The 19682-nt window shown below is 45.0% G+C and overlaps 1 protein-coding gene across 2 annotated transcripts; it reads left to right on the top strand.

Annotated features, from left to right (window-relative positions):
* The first annotated feature begins 2700 nt into the window (after window positions 1-2700).
* On the top strand, window positions 2701-6289 carry LOC109757311 (BTB/POZ and MATH domain-containing protein 2). 2 transcript variants are annotated; one of them, XM_020316132.4, is made up of 2 exons: window positions 2701-3309; window positions 3502-6289. In XM_020316132.4, exon 2 carries the CDS (start codon window positions 4367-4369, stop codon window positions 6227-6229), a length of 1863 nt encoding a protein of 620 aa, XP_020171721.1. In that variant the 5' UTR covers window positions 2701-3309; window positions 3502-4366; the 3' UTR covers window positions 6230-6289. The 2 variants fall into 2 exon arrangements, with proteins under 2 accessions (XP_020171721.1, XP_040259309.1); XM_040403375.3 differs by having other exon boundaries at window positions 2706-3309; window positions 3492-6289.
* Window positions 6290-19682: the final 13393 nt, after the last annotated feature.

Genomic DNA, 19682 nt, shown 5'->3' with positions numbered 1-19682 from the left:
TGGTGGACGGCAGCGCGGGGCTTGCCTTTGGCGGGGGCGATGGAGGTGAGGCCAGAGGCGAGGGAGGCTAAAAGTGCAATCATGCCCTCACATCATGTTTTGATGTTGATGACAATATACATGCAGGAGACTAACTATGTTCGTCAAGTGAATCTCAGGTGTTAGTCCCCGGTTCATCAAAAGTGCGTGGATCATGAGCATACGGAGTTGATTTTACTCAAGGAAGAAGTACCAAAATGATTACATATTTGTTTTCTTGAGTATAGGATCCCGCACTATTAAGAGGGGATCGGTAGGGTTAGTAAAAGACTTGCTCTTGCCACAAAACTCCTTCCTAAAATTCTTTTGACCTATCAAATTCTTCTTGGCTTGTGTTTCTGCCTCTGGGTTGCCGGATGTCTGGGCTGCTTGCCGGATGTCCGGCCCGCACGCCGGATATCCGGCTTCATGCCACTATATGTCCAGTAGGGTTCTGGTGTTCACGCCGGATGTCCGGGTCTTCGCCGGATGTCCGGGCCCTACTGCCATGCGGATGTCCGGGCTCTATCCCGGATGTCCGGCCACTACTACCCGTGGTTAATTTAAATAAGGTTTTGTAACCGTTCCGTGAACTCGCCGGATGTCCGGCCACCTGCCGGATGTCCGGGCTTGGTCCCGGATGTCTGGCCCCTCTGTTTTTACCTCTGCTTCTGCTCTATTCTTCAAGTGCCTTGCCAGGCCAGATGTCCGGCCTCGAGCCCGGATGTCCGGTCTGCCCGGTCACTTGCACTACAACATCCACATTTGCACTTACACTATATATAGCTCTCTTCCCCCATGGGAGAGGGTTGACCATTCACCTTGAGCAAACCCTAGAGCACATTTCACTCTCTCTCACTCTTCCACACCAAATCTTAGATCCCTAAGGGATTTGAGAGCATTTGAGAGAAGTTGTCCGACCAAGTGATAGATCCACTCCTTCCTCTTCTTTGCACCAAAGGAATTCGTGATTTGAGCAAGTCCCGAGCTTTTCCCCATCGTTCTTGTTACTCTTGGAGGTTGGAGACTCCTAGGAGGTAGGAGTCTTTCGGAGAGGAATCGACCATTGTGATTATCCCGAGAAAAGTTTGTGAGGGTTTGGAGACCACCCCAAGGTCTACCACTAGTGGTTGAGAAATGCCTTCGCGGTGTTGTCTCAAAGGGAGAATAGGGTGAGCCTCCGTGGCGTTGGTGTGCCTTTGTGGTAACATCCACCTCTCTAACGGTGACATAGCTTCCCTCTGAGGAAGTGAACATCGGCATACATCCTCGTCTCCCGGAGTTGTGGTTTATTCCTAACCCTAACTCTCTACTTGTGGTTACTTGTCTCTTAGCACTTACTTATATCATATTGTGCTTGCTTTCTCACTTATTTGTGTTACTTGTTTATCTTGCTTAGCCCTTAGCATCATACTTGCAATTGTTAGGCTCACTTTCATATTCCGCATTATTGCCTAAAATTGCTAAGTAATAATTAAAATTTGTAATTGTACCTATTCACCCCCCTCTAGGTCCATCTCGATCCTTTCAGAGGCAACGCCGGCTGCGTCGAGGATCGGCTCGTCGTCCATGGCGAGTGGCAGAGAGCGTGAGCGGGCGAGAGTTTTTTGGGAAAGAGGGGGAAAATGGGGTTAGTTGTGCCACCGACTAGCGGGCCAGGGGAGGAGTAGGCGGGCATCCACACGTCCGCCTCGTGTCTGCGTCGACTCAAATGAGGCCCAAATTTGAGTCAGGGATGGGTCACCCGGCGGACGAAAAGCGGGCGCGCGTCCATTTAGGTCAGCGTGTTGGGCCGACTTTTGTGTCTATTTTGACCCAAACGGACACGCGCGCGTTGGAGTTGCTAAACGGACACTCTAAAGCCAACTCCAACTCCAACACGGACATCAATTTTGTCCGAATTTTGTCCTTTAGATCAGACTAAGGGGACGACGTCCAGCCCTTTTTCTAGATGTGTTGACAATGCACCCAACCTGGCCGACACATTTGGTCCACCACGACCGACCGGGGCCAAATGTAGAAATTTTTTGAACTAAGCTCTACAAATAGTTTTACAACAAAAAAACACACTAGCAAATAGTTCTACTGCCAATCAAAATTGTCTTGAATACATGAAAAGAAAATGAACCGATATATTTATTGGAGAGTTTTTTTTAAGGCGGGTTCAGGAGAGTTTTTTTTAGAATAGGTTCAGGAGAGTTTTTTTTTCTGAACATAGTATTGACGTAAGCGCTCATATACACGCGCATACACTCACCCCTATGAACGCACACACGCATACCCTACCTCTATGAGCATCTATGGAAGACTGATCCAGCATATTATCTTGAAATTTACGAAGTCGCCCTAGGTACCTTGTCGTCGACGGGGTGTGTTGTTGTAACCTGAGTAGAGTAGATTGAGATAACTAATAGGAAAACTCACATGTATAGTTATTTCTTTGTGAGGGGATACTAGCTAACGATGGGGGATCCCGTCTAATCTTAACTAACTCATCCCTTGGGCCCTATATATGTGCCGTTCCTGCATCAAACATGGGAAACGTTTGCGGCCGGCTGACCGGCGGAACACTCAGCCGGTCACATGCGGTTCGTTCAGTTTTGTAACAAATCGTGTGGCCTGCGTTCGTCCTTATCCACTGACCTCCATCGCTTTTTTATCCACTCACCCATCAGCTCCTCTGCCTTATCCTTTCTTCTCTCATCCCGTCGCATGTGTCCTCAACCCCCACAGCAATTCCTCCCCTGCGTACTCTCTCTCCCATGGCCTACCTCCAAATAAACAGCTCGCCGGCCGCGGAATAGGTGCGTGGCGAGCTGGCGATCACGGAGGAGCACACACGAAGATGCAGAGGTGCGCGTCGTACGACGATCAGCGAGCAGAGGTGCAGTGCTCGTCGTCTTGTATGCCGGAACTAGATGTGCGCCCTCTCCATGGCCATCGCAACCAGGGTTCGTTAGTCGCATGGCCAAGCTGCAATTGGCCACGGGGGCAACGAATCTGTGCTGGAACCAGGTTTTTGTTTTGCTGGATCCATCCATTTGTTTTGCTACAACCCCTTTCTCTTTTTTCTACCATCCCCATTCGATTTCTAATGAACATTTGGATTTTTGCTGGAACCGGGCCCGTTTTTGCTGGAACCAATTGGTGGATATGCTGCAAGGTCGACACCACGCCGGAGGAAGCTGCATCTAGTGGCAAGGAGGGTTGCGGCCAACGCCGTTCGAACGCCGGAAGTTGCAACCGTGTACGCTGGAGCTACAACCGGCGACTGGGGGAGCTGCAAGAGGGGTGGCTGTTTTTTGCTGAACAGTTTTCTTTTTTTGCTGGAACTGATGTATTGTTTTGCTGGAACCGAGATAAATTTTTGCTTCATTGGCTGCAGAGTTCTCAAACGCTCTTGTCATTTTTGCTGGAACCTAAGTTTGGTTTTGCTGGAAGCGTTTTTTGATTTTGCTTTAACCGACCACCAGATTTCTTTAGGTACGATGCACGTCGACAATGAGTCCAGCAGAGACGGCGACGCCGCGCTACGATGGGCGGCATGAGTTTTTGATGTCCGAGCTGCATCCGGCCATCGACGGGAGCTGCATGCAGCAGGAGGGTGCTGCTGGATCGACTACGAGATGTGGAGGGTGTGCGACAACGGCAACGGCGAGCTGCGGAGAGAGGTGGCGACCTGCAACCCATGGCGACGGCGGCGGCCGCGGGGTGCGCGAGCTTTGTGCAGCAAGGCCGCGGGGGCGGGGGCGGCTGGCTGAGCGCGCTGACTCGTTGTAGAAGGAGGCATGATGTGCGGAAGGACAGGAAATCGTGCGGCTACTTTTGCCTGAATCCAACGGCTAGGCGACCGGCCGAAAGTTGGGCCGGTGCGCCGGCGCCTAGCAGTGGCCATCAAACATACACTTCATCTTGGATCCAATTTTTTTGGGTCCTAGCATATATCGGATCCAGACAAGAGGCGATCGGGATCAAAATCAATACGACAAACAAGGAAGAAATCGATATAAAGGCCCGATGGCTCGTCCGTGTACGTGATCGACCGAGCAAGCAAGCAATTGATCTGCAAGCAGCAGCAGCCGGGAGCCGGCCATGGCGTCCACGCCTTTGAACAAGACGGCGTCCACGCACAGGTCGACGTTAGTCCGAGGCAAGCACCAGTTTCATATGGTCGGCTACAGCGAGCGGAAGGCTCTCGCCGGCGTGAGCGCCAGAAACACCTCCGTCGTCAGGTCCGGCGACTTCGAGGCCGGAGGATGCACCTGGGCACTTCAGTTGTCGCTTCAGGAAACAAGGACTGGCGTCCATCTCCCTGGAGCTGGTCAGCGGCAAGTACGCCGCCACCGCCATGGCCAGCTTGAGGATCGAAGACCCGCTTCACCGGTGGCCTGCCGCGGTATGGCGAAGCCCGGACACCAACACCTTCCCGGCAACAACAAGTGAAAGGAGTAGTTGGAAGCTGTCGGTCCCCAAGCCGTTTTTCCATTGCCAAGAGGAGCGGTACGTGGTAGATGACCGCCTCACCATCCTCTGCGTCGTCCATGTCCTCCGGCTGGACGTCACCCTCCCAAATACCAGGAGCTGCTTCATCTCGGTCGTGCCGCCGCCAACCATCTCCGGAGATCTCCTCATGCTTCTTTTTGCGTCGATGTCTAAATCAGATTCCGTGAAGCACGCCATGAGGCCAGACGTGACGTTCATCGTGGGGCAGACCAAGATCCGGGCGCATAAGCTTGTCCTTGCCGTGCGGTCGCCGGTTTTCGCGGCGGAGTTTCGATGGCACATGAATGAGAGTATCATAATCAGGGTCGACGACGACGACATGAGCGCCTCCACTTTCAGGGCCATGCTCCGCTTCATCTACACCGATGAGCTTCCCATCAAACCAAACAACGACCGCATGATACTAACAAGCGAAGATAAGCACGCGGCAAGGCTCTACGAGGCCATGGTGCGCGACCTGCTGGTAGCCGCCGATAGGTATGACTTACAAAGGCTAAGGCTCTTGGGCGAGAAGGTACTAGCTGAGGGCATGGATGATAAGTCTGTCATACCTACACTGATGGTGGTGCACGGTAGGTACAGTTGTCGGCAGCTCGAGGATTTATGCATCGAGTACATAGCGTCCCATCCAAATGTTTATAGTGACCTGAAGGCAACCGAGGAGTATAACGAAATCAAGAATAGTTGCTTCTCTTTCCTACTCGAGGTCACCGACAAAGTAGACATGATCGATATGGCTCCAAAGGCAAGCTCCAGCAATCTCCAGTCCCACAAAAGAAAGCGAAATGATGGAGGTCAGGTGGTAGTCCACGGCTCACACAAGTTTACGATCCCCTACTTTAGGGCCGTTCAGAGGAGCCTGCTTGCTGTTGGCAAAAATACCATTTGTTCTGGCATTTTTCAGGTTGGCGGCTACAATTGGCAGCTATGTGTACGGTGGTTATACCCATCCAATTCTTCGGAATTTGTTGTGTATCTCTGTGTGGTGAGTAGTTTTGAAACTTCCCATGTCACTACGTCAATTGGCTTCAAGATAGATGACCCTAGTGGCATGTCCTTGCCGCCAATAACAATGGTAGAAGAAATTTTTACCGAGGCAGAATACTTCAGGCATGCAAAGTTCACCCTCATGAAATCAACCAACTCCTCACATGATGACTCCCTCACTATACACTGCCATCTCAATGTCACCAAGGAGGCTGCTTGCACTAGTTCTAGCACCATCTCCGATGGTGCCGGAGTCACGGTCGTTGTGCCTCCACCCTACATCGGTTTGCACCTTGAGCAGTTGTTGCTTGGTGGGCAAAGGTCTGATGTGAGGTTCCTGGTTGAGGAGTGTGACATCCGTGCTCATGGGCTCGTAATCGCGGCTCGATCACCAGTCCTATACCAAGTGGTTGAAGCGGCGGCGGCCAAGGTGGACAATCATCACATCGTACGGGTCGACGACATGAAGGCAGCAGTCTTCAGGTCTGTTCTCCACTTCATCTACACCGACAAGCTGCCCTCTATAGATAACCCAGTCCTTGCCGTTGAAGACATGCTCGCGGCAGCCTGCCGATTCGGTCTCGAGAGGTTGAAGATTGCGTGCGAGAACTTTTTCGCTGACCACATCTCGAATAAGAATGCATTGTGCACGTTGAAACTGGCGCAACGTCACCACTGCTTGGAACTAGAAAAATACTGTGTCAAGTTCATCTCTACATGACTAAACTGTAATGAGAAAGAGCAGTTTGGGCTAAAGAAAATATGTATGATTTTTTTGGGTCAACTCAATTGTTATTATAGAAGTGCATGCTCTAGTCAGTGCAATCAAAAACCGATTTGTTGAAGAGACTACGCAATACATTTATACGTCAATAGTTACCATACATTGACTGATCTGTTTGTTATCTCCGTAGTTCTCTTCTCTTATCGTCTGCTTAGTGTTCAGGAGGTTTTAAGCTCCAATGGGTCTGGGGCTTTTGGGGGATTTGGTGAATCCTTTCCCTTCACAAATCCCAACTAATCCCCTTTTCCCTCCAAACCCCTTCCCGGTCTGCAATATTTGAGTGTTTGCTAGGCTGAGAAAGAATTGACTCGGCTTTATTTCAACATATAATTGACTAATGGCTCTCCTAACATACAATTTCATTCCTACATAGCACACAACGCGTGATCAAATTCCAATCTTTACTACAACATGAACAGCCATATAATACATCAACTACTACTAGAATCAATAGAAAAATAATCTTTAATCACTCAAAGGACATATGAACCAAGAGCGTCAAAGGCAAGCATGAATCATGATGCAACACCACATCCCATTTGCTTAACAACAACACAATCTACTCAACTACTGCTTCGAATTCTAGAGTGTTAAGATTGTCAATAAACCGACGCCATGAGCCATTGTTCTGACCGGCTAGTGACTGGGCGTCTGTAACCACCCCTGAAAATAATTTTGAAGGAATATTTACAAAGCTAAAATTAAGTTTACAAAATGTGTGTGGCCTTCAATTTTTCGAAATGTTAAAATTCTTTCCAATGGTCCTTCTTCCCTTTCTCTCATAACTCCCACTGAACTGCAGAAATTGAAAAAAATAAATAAAGGTGGGTTGTAAGAAAAAAATGCTTTTAAGTTTTACTATGGGAATAAAAACACAGCGAAATTTATTACCAGTGTTTTCATACCCTAAACAGCAAGTATCAGTTAGATCGACTCACATGTTTTTGGTCGCACTTAACGTCTTGACCTGCCTTCATCAATGGTACGGCTATGGCCACTTGTGCAGTGGGGTTTACTCTACATGCTCCTATGGCTCAAATGCATGATTGCCACTGTTCCGACTCCATCTAAAGTGAACAATGACCAGAGTTACCTACTTCCGGTAAGTTCATATGTAGTGGTTATGCAAAAAATTGGGACATACATTAAGACCAGTTGCTGCGTAAATTAACCCGACCATTTGACGAGTCGTGTATCAAACGCAAAGTCTAAACCAAAATAACCTATTTGTGACGCAGGTACCACAAATGCAGATGAAACGAATTGGATACACAACAACACTAGTATAGTTGATGCCGTCTAAATCCACAAATAAACAAACAAACATTCACAACTTCTGAAATGGTAGCAAAATACTTCTACATGCAGGTAGCTGATAATAAAATTTAAACCTATTACAACTCCTAACAATCACGAATTGTAAAACATGTGGCCAACAAGCATAAAAAAAGCAGGCGAGTTAGTAGTTACCACTATTTAAATGCACAACTAGGGCACCTACAACTACACTATTACAAACCCAGTTGCGAGTAGACGTGCAGTTGCAACTGGGGCACTTACAACAACAAAAGCCCCTAGTTGTGAATCGAGGGTGCACTTACAACTAGGGTAACTACAACTACAATAAGGCGAGATGTGAGTCGATGGTTGACTTACAACTAGGGAAACTACAACTACAAAACTCCTAGTTGCTAGTCAGCGGTGGACTTGCAACTAGGGAACTACAACTACAATGAGCTAGTTGCTAGTCGAGTGTGGACTTACAATAGGTTTCAGACATCCCCCCGACAATAAAACATTCACCTGCTCTCTATGTTATTGTGATCTTAGAATTGCGGTGGATCTAAACACTATCACACAAAAAAGAGATCTATATACACCTATCTTATGCCACTCTAATCCCGAGTTCTTGATCTTCCTACCTTGAACAACAAAACCCTAAGATGCAATGAAAAACAAAAAAAGGGACAAAAAAAGGGAAGGAGCAGTCTGATACATTCATTTTGCATCATGTTTTCCTACTGTTATTTATATTTTTTTATTCATTATAACACTTTATGGAGTTATTGTAATGCCTTTTCTTTCATAATATGCAAGGTTTACACAAAGAGGGAGAATACCAGCACCTGAAATTCTGGACCTGAAAAAGCTATGTCAGAGATTCCTATTTTGCACATTTCCAAATGAGCTGAAATTTTACGGAGAATTATTTTGGAATATATAATAAATATTGCAGAGAAAAACTACCAGAGGGGGGCTACCAGGTGGCCACAAGGCACCAGGGCATGCCAGGCCCCCAGGCGCGCCCTGGTGGGTAGTGGGCACCCAGGCCCACCTCTGGTGCTCATCTTCTGGTATATAAGGTCTTTTGACCTAAAAAATAAAGAGAAGACTTTTTGGACAGAGCGCCGCCGCCTCGAGGCGGAACTTGGGCAGGAGCACTTTTGCCATCTGGCGGAGCGATTCTGCCGGGGGAACTTCCCTCCCGGAGGAGGAAATCGAAGCCATCGTCATCACCAACAACCCTCTCATCTTTGGGAGGCGAACAACACCATCTCATCTCAAACCCTAGTTCATCTCTTGCGTTCAATCTTTGTATCAAAACCTCAGATTGGTACCTGTGGGTGACTAGTAGTGTTTGTTACATCTTGTAGTTGATGCTAGCCGGTTTATTTGGTGGAAGATTATATGCCCGTGTGTTGCAACGAGAGAAAAAAATTGTTGGGAAACGTTGTATGGAAAACAAAAAAATTCTACGCACACGCAAGAGGTATCCATGGAGATGCATAGCAATGAGAGGGGGAGGGTGTGTCTATGTACCCTCGTAGACCATAAGCGGAAGCGTTTAACAACTCGGTTGATGTAGTCGAACTTCTTCGCACTCCAACCGATCAAGTACCGAATGCACGGAACCTCCGCGTTCTGCACACGTTCAGCTCGGTGATGTCCTCCGCCTTCTTGATCCAGCAAGGCGGCGAGGTAGTACATGAGTTCCGGCAGCACGACGGCGTGGTGACGGTGATGGTGATGCGATCTCCGCAGGGCTTCGCCTAAGCACTATGAAAATATGACAGAGGGAGTAAACGGTGGACGGGGGCACCGCACACGGCTAAGACAATGTGTCTCCCATAACATAATTGAATGGGGTTTTCTCAAGATTATTAAAGTAGTACATAATATCTTTCACATAATGAGCATCGAGGGTTTTAGGAGGTTCCCCATCTCCATGAGTAGAAAGCACCTAATTTTTTTAGTATTTCGTGTTCCATATCCATAACTAAAGATAGAGAACAACATAGAACAATAAATAAAAACTACTTAGTGATAAAGCAAACAAGCACACATGAGAATATTCACCCCACGCTATGACTCCCCGGCAACGGCGCCAGAAAAAGGTCTTAATAACCCACAAGTATAGGGGATCAATTGTAGCCTCTTTTGATAAGTAAGAGTGTCGAAGCCAACGAGGAGCTAAAGGTAGAACAAATATTCCTGCAAGTTCTATCGACCACCGATACAACACTACGCACGCTTAATGTTCGCTTTACCTAGAACAAGTATGAAACTAGAAGTACTTTGTAGGTGTTGTTGGATAGATTTGCAAGCTAAAAAAGAGCGCGTAAATAAAAACTAGGGGATGTTTAGATAAAGACACAACTAAGTTAGTTTTAGTAAAGAGCTTTTTGTCACGAGAAAGTTATTTGTCCCTAGGCAATCGATAACTAGACCGATAATCATTATTGCAATTTTTTTGAGGGAGAGACATAAGCTAACATACTTTCTCTTCTTGGATCATATGCACTTATGATTGGAACTCTTAGCAAGCATCCGGAACTACTAAAGATCATTAAGGTAAAACCCAACCATAACATTAAAGTATCAAGTCCTCTTTATTCCCATACACCATGACCCACTTATCCGTGTTTGTGTTTCAGTCACTCACGCAACACAGACAATAAGCAAACCATGAACATCTTGCAAACCCTACAGCGGGAATCCCTCATGCTTGCGCGACACGGAGAGCACCATAGGACAGCACCAATAATAAATCATGCAACTCAAACCAATCACGATCATCAATTAACCCATAGGACAAAACGGATCTACTCAAACATCATAGGATAGCCATACATCATTGGGAAATAATATATAGCGTTGAGCACCATGTTTAAGTAGAGATTATAGCGGGTAAAAGAGGGGTTACACCGCTGCATAGAGGGGGGAAGAGTTGGTGATGACGGCAGTGAAGTTGTTGGTGTAGATTGCGGTGACGATGATGGCCCCGGCGGCACTCCGGTGCCACCGGAAGCGAGGGGGGAGAGCCCCCTTCTTCTTCTTCCTTGACCTTCTCCCTAGATGGGATAATGGTTTCCCCTCTGGTCCATGGTCTCCATGGCGTGGGAGGGGCGAGAGCCCCTCCGAGATTGGATCTGTCTCTCTGTCTCTCTCTGTTTCTGCGCTCCCAGATCTGGCCTTTCACCGTTTCTTATATTCCCGAAGATCCTCCGATTGGATTGAAATTTGAACACGATTTTTATCCGGATATTAGCTTTCTTGTGGCGAAAGAAGGGTAACAACCGCCTTACGGGGTGTCCACGAGGGTCAGGGGCGCGCCCCCCTGCCTCGTGCCCCCCTCGGGCATCGTCTCGCGTTGATTCCACTTCCCAAAATTCACATATATTCCAAAAAAAATCTCCGTCAGTTTTTATCCCGTTTGGACTCTGTTTGATATGGATTTTCTGCGAAACAAAAAAACATGCAACAAACAGGAACTGGCACTGGGCACTGGATCAATAAGTTAGTCCCAAAAATAGTACAAAAAGTTGCCAAAAGTATATGAAAGTTGTATAATATTGGCATCGAATAATCAAAAATTATAGATACGACGGAGACGTATCAGCATCCCCAAGCTTAATTCCTGCTCGTCCTCGAGTAGGTAAATGATAAAAAGATAATTTTTGATGTGGAATGCTACCTAGCATAATCTTGATCATGTAATATAATCATGGCATGAATATTAAGGCACGAGTGATTCAAAGCAATAGTCTATCTTTTGACATTAAGACAACAATACTTCAAGCATACTAATAAAGCAATCATGTCTTTTGAAAATAACATGGCCAAAGAAAGTTATCCCTACAAAATCATATAGTTTGGCTATGCTCCATGTTCACCACACAAAATATTCAAATCATGCACAACCCCGATGACAAGCCAAGCAATTGTTTCATACTTTTGATGTTCTCAAACCTTTTCAACTTTCACGCAATACATGAGCGTGAGCCATGGACATAGCACTATAGGTGGAATAGAATATGATGGTGGAGGTTGTGTGGAGAAGACAAAAAGGAGAAAATCTCACATTGACGCGGCTAATCAACGGGCTATGGAGATGCCCATCAATTGATGTCAATGCGAGGAGTAGGGATTACCATGCAACGGATGCACTAGAGCTATAAGTGTATGAAATCTCAAACTGAAACTAAGTGGGTGTGCATCCAACTTGCTTGCTCATGAAGACCTAGGGCATATGAGGAAGCCCATCGTTGGAATATACAAGCCAAGTTCTATAATGAAAAATTCCCACTAGTATATGAAAGTGACAAAATAAGAGACTCTCTATCATGAAGAACATGGTGCTACTCTGAAGCACAAGTGTGGTAAAAGGATAGTAACATTGTCCCTTCTCACTTTTTTTGTTTTCTTTTTCTTTTTTTGTAGGCTTCTTTGGCCTCTCTCTTTTTTTTGGGGGGGGGGCTTCTTTGGCCACTTCTATTTTGATAACCTCACATGGGACAATGTTCTAATAATGATGATCATCACACTTTTATCTACTTACAACTCAATATTACAACTCGATATCTAGAACAAAGTATATGACTCTATATGAATGCCTCCGGCGGTGTACCGGGATGTGCAATGATCTAGCATAGCAATGACATCAAAAAACGGACAAGCCATGAAAACATCATGCTAGCTATCTTACGATCATGCAAAGCAATATGACAATAAATGCTCAAGTCATGTATATGATGATGATGGAAGTTGCATGGCAATATATCTCGGAATGGCTATAGAAATGCCATAATAGGTAGGTATGGTGGCTGTTTTGAGGAAGATATAAGGATGCTTATGTGTGATAGAGTGTATCATATCACGGGGTTTGGATGCACCGGCGAAATTTGCACCAACTCTCGAGGGGAGAAAGGGCAATGCACGGTACTGAAGAGGCTAGCAATGATGGAAGGGTGAGAGTGCGTATAATCCATGGACTCAACATTAGTCATAAAGAACTCACATACTTATTGCAAAAATCTATTAGTCGTTAAAACAAAGTACTACGTGCATGCTCCTAGGGTGATAGATTGGTAGGAAAAGACCATCGCTCGTCCCCGACCGCCACTCATAAGGAAGACAATCAATAAATACCTCATGCTCCAACTTCGTTACATAACGGTTCACCATACATGCATGCTACGGGAATCACAAACTTCAACACAAGTATTTCTACAATCCACAACTACCCACTAGCATGACTCTAATATCACCATCTTTATATCGCAAAACTATTGCAAGGAATCAAACATATCATATTCAGTGATCTACAAGTTTTATGTAGGATTTTATGACTAACCATGTGAATGACCAGTTCCTGTCAACTCTCTAAATAGATATAAGTGAAGCAAGAGAGTTTAATTCTTTCTACAAAAGATATGCCCATGCTCTAACAAATATAAGTGAAGCAAAAGAGCATTCTACAAATGGCGGTTTTCTATGTGAAGTGAAACACGCAATCTAAACTTCAAATGATATAAGTGAAGCACATGAAGCATTCTATAAAGCCATACTCAAAAGATATAAGTGAAGTGCAATGAGAATTCTATAAATCAACCATGGACTATCTCATACCAGCATGGTGCATAAAATAAAAAGGGAAAAATAAATGCAAAAGACGCTCCAAGATTTGCACATAGAACGAAACGAATCCGAAAACATACCGATACTCTTTGAAGAAAGATAGGATGCCTTCCGGGGCATCCCCAAGCTTAGACACTTGAGTCTCCTTGAATATTTACTTGGGGTGCCTTGGGCATCCCCAATCTTGAGCTCTTGCCTCTCCTCCTTATCCTCATATCGAGACCTCCTCGATCTTTGAACACTTCATCCACACAAAACTCAACAGAAAGCTCGGTAAGATCCGTTAGTATAATAAAGCAAATCACTACTCTAAGTACTGTTGCAAACCAATTCATATTTTGTTTTTGCATTATAGCTACTGTAATATAACTTTTCCATGGCTTCATCCACTTATAGGAATCGATAGTTTAATCAAAACAAGCAAACTATGCATCAAAAACCGAATCTGTCTTAAACAGGACAGTCCGTAGTAATCTGAACATTCAACATACTTATGGTACTCCAAAAATTCTGCCAAAATTAGGAAACATAAAAAATTTGTATAGAAAGACAGTGCAAAAAGTTTCAGAACCGTTTGACGTTCCAGTAAAAAATGTAAAATTTTGCACTACAGGCATAGTTTCTGTTCTACACCGCACAAACCAACAAGCAATGTAAACATCCTAAAGGCAAACCTTGGCACATTATTTTCATTTTTAAACTTTATAATAGCACACAAAAGAAATAAATGACTCTCTAAAACTTCTGGGTTGTCTCCCTGGCAGTGCTTTCTTTAAAGCCATTAAGCTAAGCATATAGTGCTCAAGTAATGGATCCACCCGGATCCCAAGGTATATCAAAGCCAATTTTAATTAACAATGATTTGTGATTTAGTAGTGAGCACAAATTAACATATACCATGCAACAACGAAGTCTAACTCTCTTCCTATGCATCGGCATGTCATAAAAGAACAATTCATGCACACATAGTAAAGGCCAATCCATAGTATAAACAGTTTCTTGCAATTTTATCGCGTGGGAAACATAGAGAGGTGGAGATATAGTTCCTCTCTTATAATAATTGCAAGTAGGAGCAGCAAGCTCATGCATATTATATTCATCAAAATCATCATGTGCAACGGTAAAAGGTAACCCATAAATATAATCCTTAATAAGGGTAGACTTCTCCGATATAGTGTAGTCGGGAGAATTCAAAAAGATAATAGGACAATCATGCGTGGGTGCAATAGCAACAATTTCATGTTTAACATAAGGAACTATAGCAAGTTCATCTCCATAAGCATAATTCATATTGGCATCTTGGCCACAAGCATAGCAAGCATCATAAAAAAGGCATATTTCAAAAGAATCAACGGGATCACACTACTAGAAAAAGGCTTACTAGTGGCGCACCAGTTTTGCCTACTAATGGTGCACTACTGGTGCGCCACTAGCACCACGCCACTAGTATTTTTTACTAATGGCGCACCACTGGTGCGCCATTTGTATCTGGTATACTAATGGCGCACCAGGCAGTGCGCCATTAGTATAGGCCACGGTGCGCAATTAGTATGCCTCCCAGTGGGCATGTGCTTTGCCATACTAATGGCGCACTGCTGGGTGATGCGCCATTAGTATCCTTTGGCATACTAATGGCGCACATTTGGGCGATGCGCCATTAGTATGTATATTAGGGATTTTTTTCTTTTCTAATATTTGCACAGATTACAAAATATATTATTGGACAGAATATAAACAGCACCACACAGCAACAGCAGATTCATCGAATACAATAGAAGATTAGTCTCCGAATACAATTCATCATATAAGTCTCTGAATTCAAAAGACCGAACAAAGATAGAACATTACAAGTCTCGAGACCGCGAGTAGCGAGTTTGTCGAAAGTAATACTAATCCTAACAAGTCCTACTAGTCATCATCATACAACTTCTACTCGTTATTAAGGACCTAAAATACCCTATTTAAGGTAAAATAGCATAAAACAATATAGACCCTGACTCTCCATTATTGAGAATGGAGATCATCCTGTTTCCAATTCTTGCGCGGTGCTTCCTGTTGCTTCCAAGAACCTCCTTACGACTGTCCATACATTTTTCCATTCTCTGATTAGCATGTCTCCAGTTCTTCTAGAAATCCGGTATGGACAGTTGAGATTCGTAGGATGACCTGGATATAAGTTCAAAACTTGAAGGCTGCCATTCTGATACATCAAATGAGGCACACAATCCTCTGGGATTCTCTGTTGAAAAACATAGTAATAACTTCATAGTTAGCAATGATGTACTAGTTTTAGAAGTATGCAAAAGATGCACGGATGTCATAATAGTAAAATATCTTACCAGGGTATCTCCATGGTAGTTACCGTAGTTCAACACGTGCACTAGTGGCACGTATTGACCATAATGTTGAGGAGTTTGATTGTAGATATTGTAATTCTCAAGATCAGTACAAAATCCGACCAGATGATTTTTCTCCTGATAAGTTAACTCGGAGCCATCGGTGTATTGGGTTTTGTCTACCATTTTCCGCACATTTTTTGAACAATCAAAATAAGCTGTCAATGGAAATAAGTTGTCAACTATTTTGAAATAAACAATATAGATTAGTTAATAATTAACTATGTTTGACAAACTCACATAGCGGTAGAACTGGAGGCGTATCAACAAGGACCCAAATGTCCATATTGTCTTGGTCGATGCCAGGATCACCAAGATCCATGGTGACAAGCATACCCTCATCAAAACCATACATCTTGCAAAATGCTTCCCAATTTTTGCAACCAAAATGGGTTACGCTCTCAGCATTATACAGATTTACTTCAAAATCCACATCATGATGTGTCATTAGGTGAATTTTCTTCGTTTCAAAATTTTCATGATCTTCAAAATCCATCCTCTCCAAGACATAGCGTCTTGCATGGCATGGGATAAACTATACTCGAATTGTAAAAGATGAAATTACACGTTGGAATAGTTGAAGTCATGCTTAATTATGAAAAAAACACTTGTCGTCGTTGCGTACCGTTTCAACTTCGAAGGTCTCCTCGAGCTTAATGCTGAAGCGCCGATCATCGTCCAGGTGAGGCCTGTCGCACAGACCTCGACCGTCGTGGCACCAGTCGCACTCCCCCGAGAGACTTTCGTCGTCCGATGACGACATTTCCTATGTTCATAATTCAAAACTACATCATCTCTGTTGGGTCCAATAAGATAATCCACAGTGTGGTGAAAACACACCCATCCAAATAGAATATGTGGTATGGGCTTTTTTAGTAGGTCATCCTACCAGATTAGGGTTTATCGATGACGAGCAACTGGCATTAGTAATAACTATGAGTAGATATCACACTTCTATATGTATAACACAAGAGGCAATTGATCCTACTTAATTAAGTACTAAGATACCCCGGCCCATGCATTAGTCGGAAGTGCCCCATATGTCCTATTTTTAGCAAAGTCATGCTAAAATTCACGGAAAATTTCAGCATGACCTTTGCTGAAAATAGGCCATATGGAGTACCCGAATTTGCCGGAACGGAAGTTAATCGACATTCCGGCAAACTCAAGGGCCTCTCGGGGTACCTGCAAAATCATCACGACACGATGGTCGGAGACAAAACGCAGCAAACTAGCACCACAATGTGCCTCTACTTTCATATGGATGAAAAGGCCACAGACCATATGGTCCTCTACTAGCATATCTTCAACACTCCAATTTCTTTCAGTTTTGGTAGTTTATGTGCCTTTGGTAAGCATTATATTACAAAAAAACAAGATATGCAGTACTATACAATATCCATAACCAGAAAACAAGACATGCATAGGCTATATTTGAAACAAGATATTCTGCTACATCACAAAATACTACTACTACTGCTGCATATGATTCATGCCCTAAGCACAATATACTACTACTACTGCTGCATCATATCATAGGAAATAATTGCCACTGATATCATTCCAGCCTCTCAAGTGGAAGATGACCCAACTAACTGAATTTAGTTTCAGTAAGGTTTTCAGTAAAGCCAAATTAATTGCCACTGATATCATTCCAGCCTCTCAAGAGGCTTGACTATATGTCTGTGTTCTGTCTACTCCATTGTCTCTAGCTGAACTCGACAGTTGACACAGATGCAACCTCATATAAAATATGTGTTGGAAACACTTGAGCTTTATTACAAAGTAGAAGATTTTGCAACATAACCACTTATATTCACTGAAATAAACACTGAAATAACCACCACTTATATTCATCAACATAACCACTGCCAATCAGAGATGGGGGACAGGGGAGAGGGAGGGCGGACGCCGGCAGCCGGACGGGCGGGAAGGGGATGAGCATACCTGCGCTGGACGCAGGTGGGTAGGGCTGGAGCTCGCCCCGGTTCTGCTCGATGATGGAGTTCGTCCGATCCTGCAGAGAGAAGGGAAGGTGGAGGAGTCAGGAGGGAATGGAGGGGAGGAGGGAGGTCGAGGTGGACGCCGGCGGGTCAGGAGGGATTTACCTGGCCGCCGCTCGATTTGGCGCGTGGAAGACGAGGTGGGGCGGCGGCGCGGGGGAGCTGCAGTGGTGGGGGGCGCGGGGGCGCGGGGGCGGCGGCGCGGGGGAGCTGCAGTGGTAGGGGGCGCGGGGGCGGCGGCGCGGGGGAGCTGCAGTGGTGGGGGAGCGCGGGGGCGGCGGGGGTCGGGACGGCGGCGTCGTGGGTCAGGCCGGTGAGCGCGCGGGTGGACTGGCGAGGGAGAGGGAGGAATTAGCTAAGGGGGGAAACTTACTAATGGCGCACCCGGAAGCGGTGCGCCATTAGAATGATTTTTTTACATAGCAATGGCGCACCCACAACGCGTGCGCCATTAGTAAAAAAAATTTTATGTAGCAATGGCGCACCAGCCAGAGGTGCGCCATAAGTAATTTTTTTATTATTATTTTTTGTTGCATCTAATAATTTTTTAGAAATTGAATATGAATATGAAACAATAATAATTTATTATTTAAAAATGTCATCAAATTTATTATTTGAAAATATCATCAAATTTGTTATTTGAAAATATAATCAAATTTGTTTTTTTTGCAATTTTAGTTGCATTCATTTGTGACGGTGGAGCGGGCCGGGGAGGGTGTGGGGGGTCATCGGCGGTGGTGGAGCGGGCCGGGGAGGGTGCGGTGGGTCGTCGGCGGCGGTGGAGCAGGGGAGCTAGGGTGCGGTGGGTCGTCGGCGGCGGTGGAGCGGGGGAGGGTGCGGTGGGTCGTCGGCGACGGTGGAGCAGGGGAAGGGTGCGGTGGGTCGTCGGCGGCGGTTGGAGCGAGGGAGGGTGCGGGGGGTCGGCGGCGGCGGCCGGTGGATCGGGGTAGAGGGTGCGGGGGGTGCTCGGCGGCGAGGGGGACCAGATCTGGCGAGGTGGGATAGTGATCGAGATGGAGGGGGATCGAGATAAAAGTGTCCATGAAATATACACTAATGGCGCACGAGGGAGCAGTGCGCCATTACTAGCTTAAACTAGTCATGGCGCACTGCCCCAGGTGCGCCATTAGTAGTTTTGCAAAAAAGTAAAAAATAAAAAAATATTGTAGTGGCGCACTATGTTGCTGGTGCGCCATTACTAGTTAGAACTTGTAATGGCGCACTATGGCCTGGTGCGCCATTAGTATGTCTGGAAAAATAAAAAAAATAAAATTTGTGACTAATGGCGCACCGTGTGTCCGGTGCGCCATTAGTGTACCAGCACATGGTGCGCCACTGCTACATAGCAATGGCGCACCACATGTCTGGTGCGCCATTAGTGGCCATTCCATCTATAGCCCTTTTCCTAGTAGTGTCATAACAATCATCATAGCATTCATCCTTCGGTAAGCACGAAGGGAAATTAAACAATGTATGAGTTGAAGAGTTACTCTCATTAGAAGGTGGGCACGGGTGATCAATCCGCTCTTCCTCCTTTTGTTCTTCGCTCTCCTCCTCATCTTTTTCATCCAATGAGCTCACAATGTCATTAATTTCTTATTCCATAGACTCCTGCAAAATATTAGTATCTTCTTGGACAGCGGAGACTCTGTAAATAAAATCATCAATATCGGAATTGAATTCATAATTCTCATAGCAATATTTAAGTATAGCAAAATTTTCAGGTTTATATACTGAATCATCAAAATCTTCAAACTCTTTAAACAAAGATTCAATTTCATAAGCACCCATAAAAGCAACGAACTCTTCTATTTGCTCCACATCATAGTAATCATATATACCATTAGCATAAGAAGCTAAGGTTTCATTATCATTAAATTCACATGAAAAGGGAAGGTGTGGAGCCTTCATCCTAGAGCAACAAGTATAATCATATCTCAAGCATAGTTGCCGGGCATACCAATGCAACACATAAATTTGATCCCATAATAGTTTCCCTTTTTGAGTCAAGCGATAATCCCTAAAGTATTCACGTTGATCCAAAGTGTCGCCCATAACATAATTGAATGGGGT

The sequence above is a fragment of the Aegilops tauschii genome, chromosome 3, assembly GCF_002575655.3.
Source record: "Aegilops tauschii subsp. strangulata cultivar AL8/78 chromosome 3, Aet v6.0, whole genome shotgun sequence".
In the NCBI taxonomy this organism is placed as follows: Eukaryota; Viridiplantae; Streptophyta; class Magnoliopsida; order Poales; family Poaceae; genus Aegilops; species Aegilops tauschii.
This window is presented reverse-complemented; position numbering and strand designations above follow the sequence as displayed.

Coding starts and splice junctions, on each gene's coding strand:
- LOC109757311 (XM_020316132.4), top strand. CDS start 4,367: ATGGCCAGCTTGAGGATCGAAGACCCGCTTCACCGGTGGCCTGCCGCG.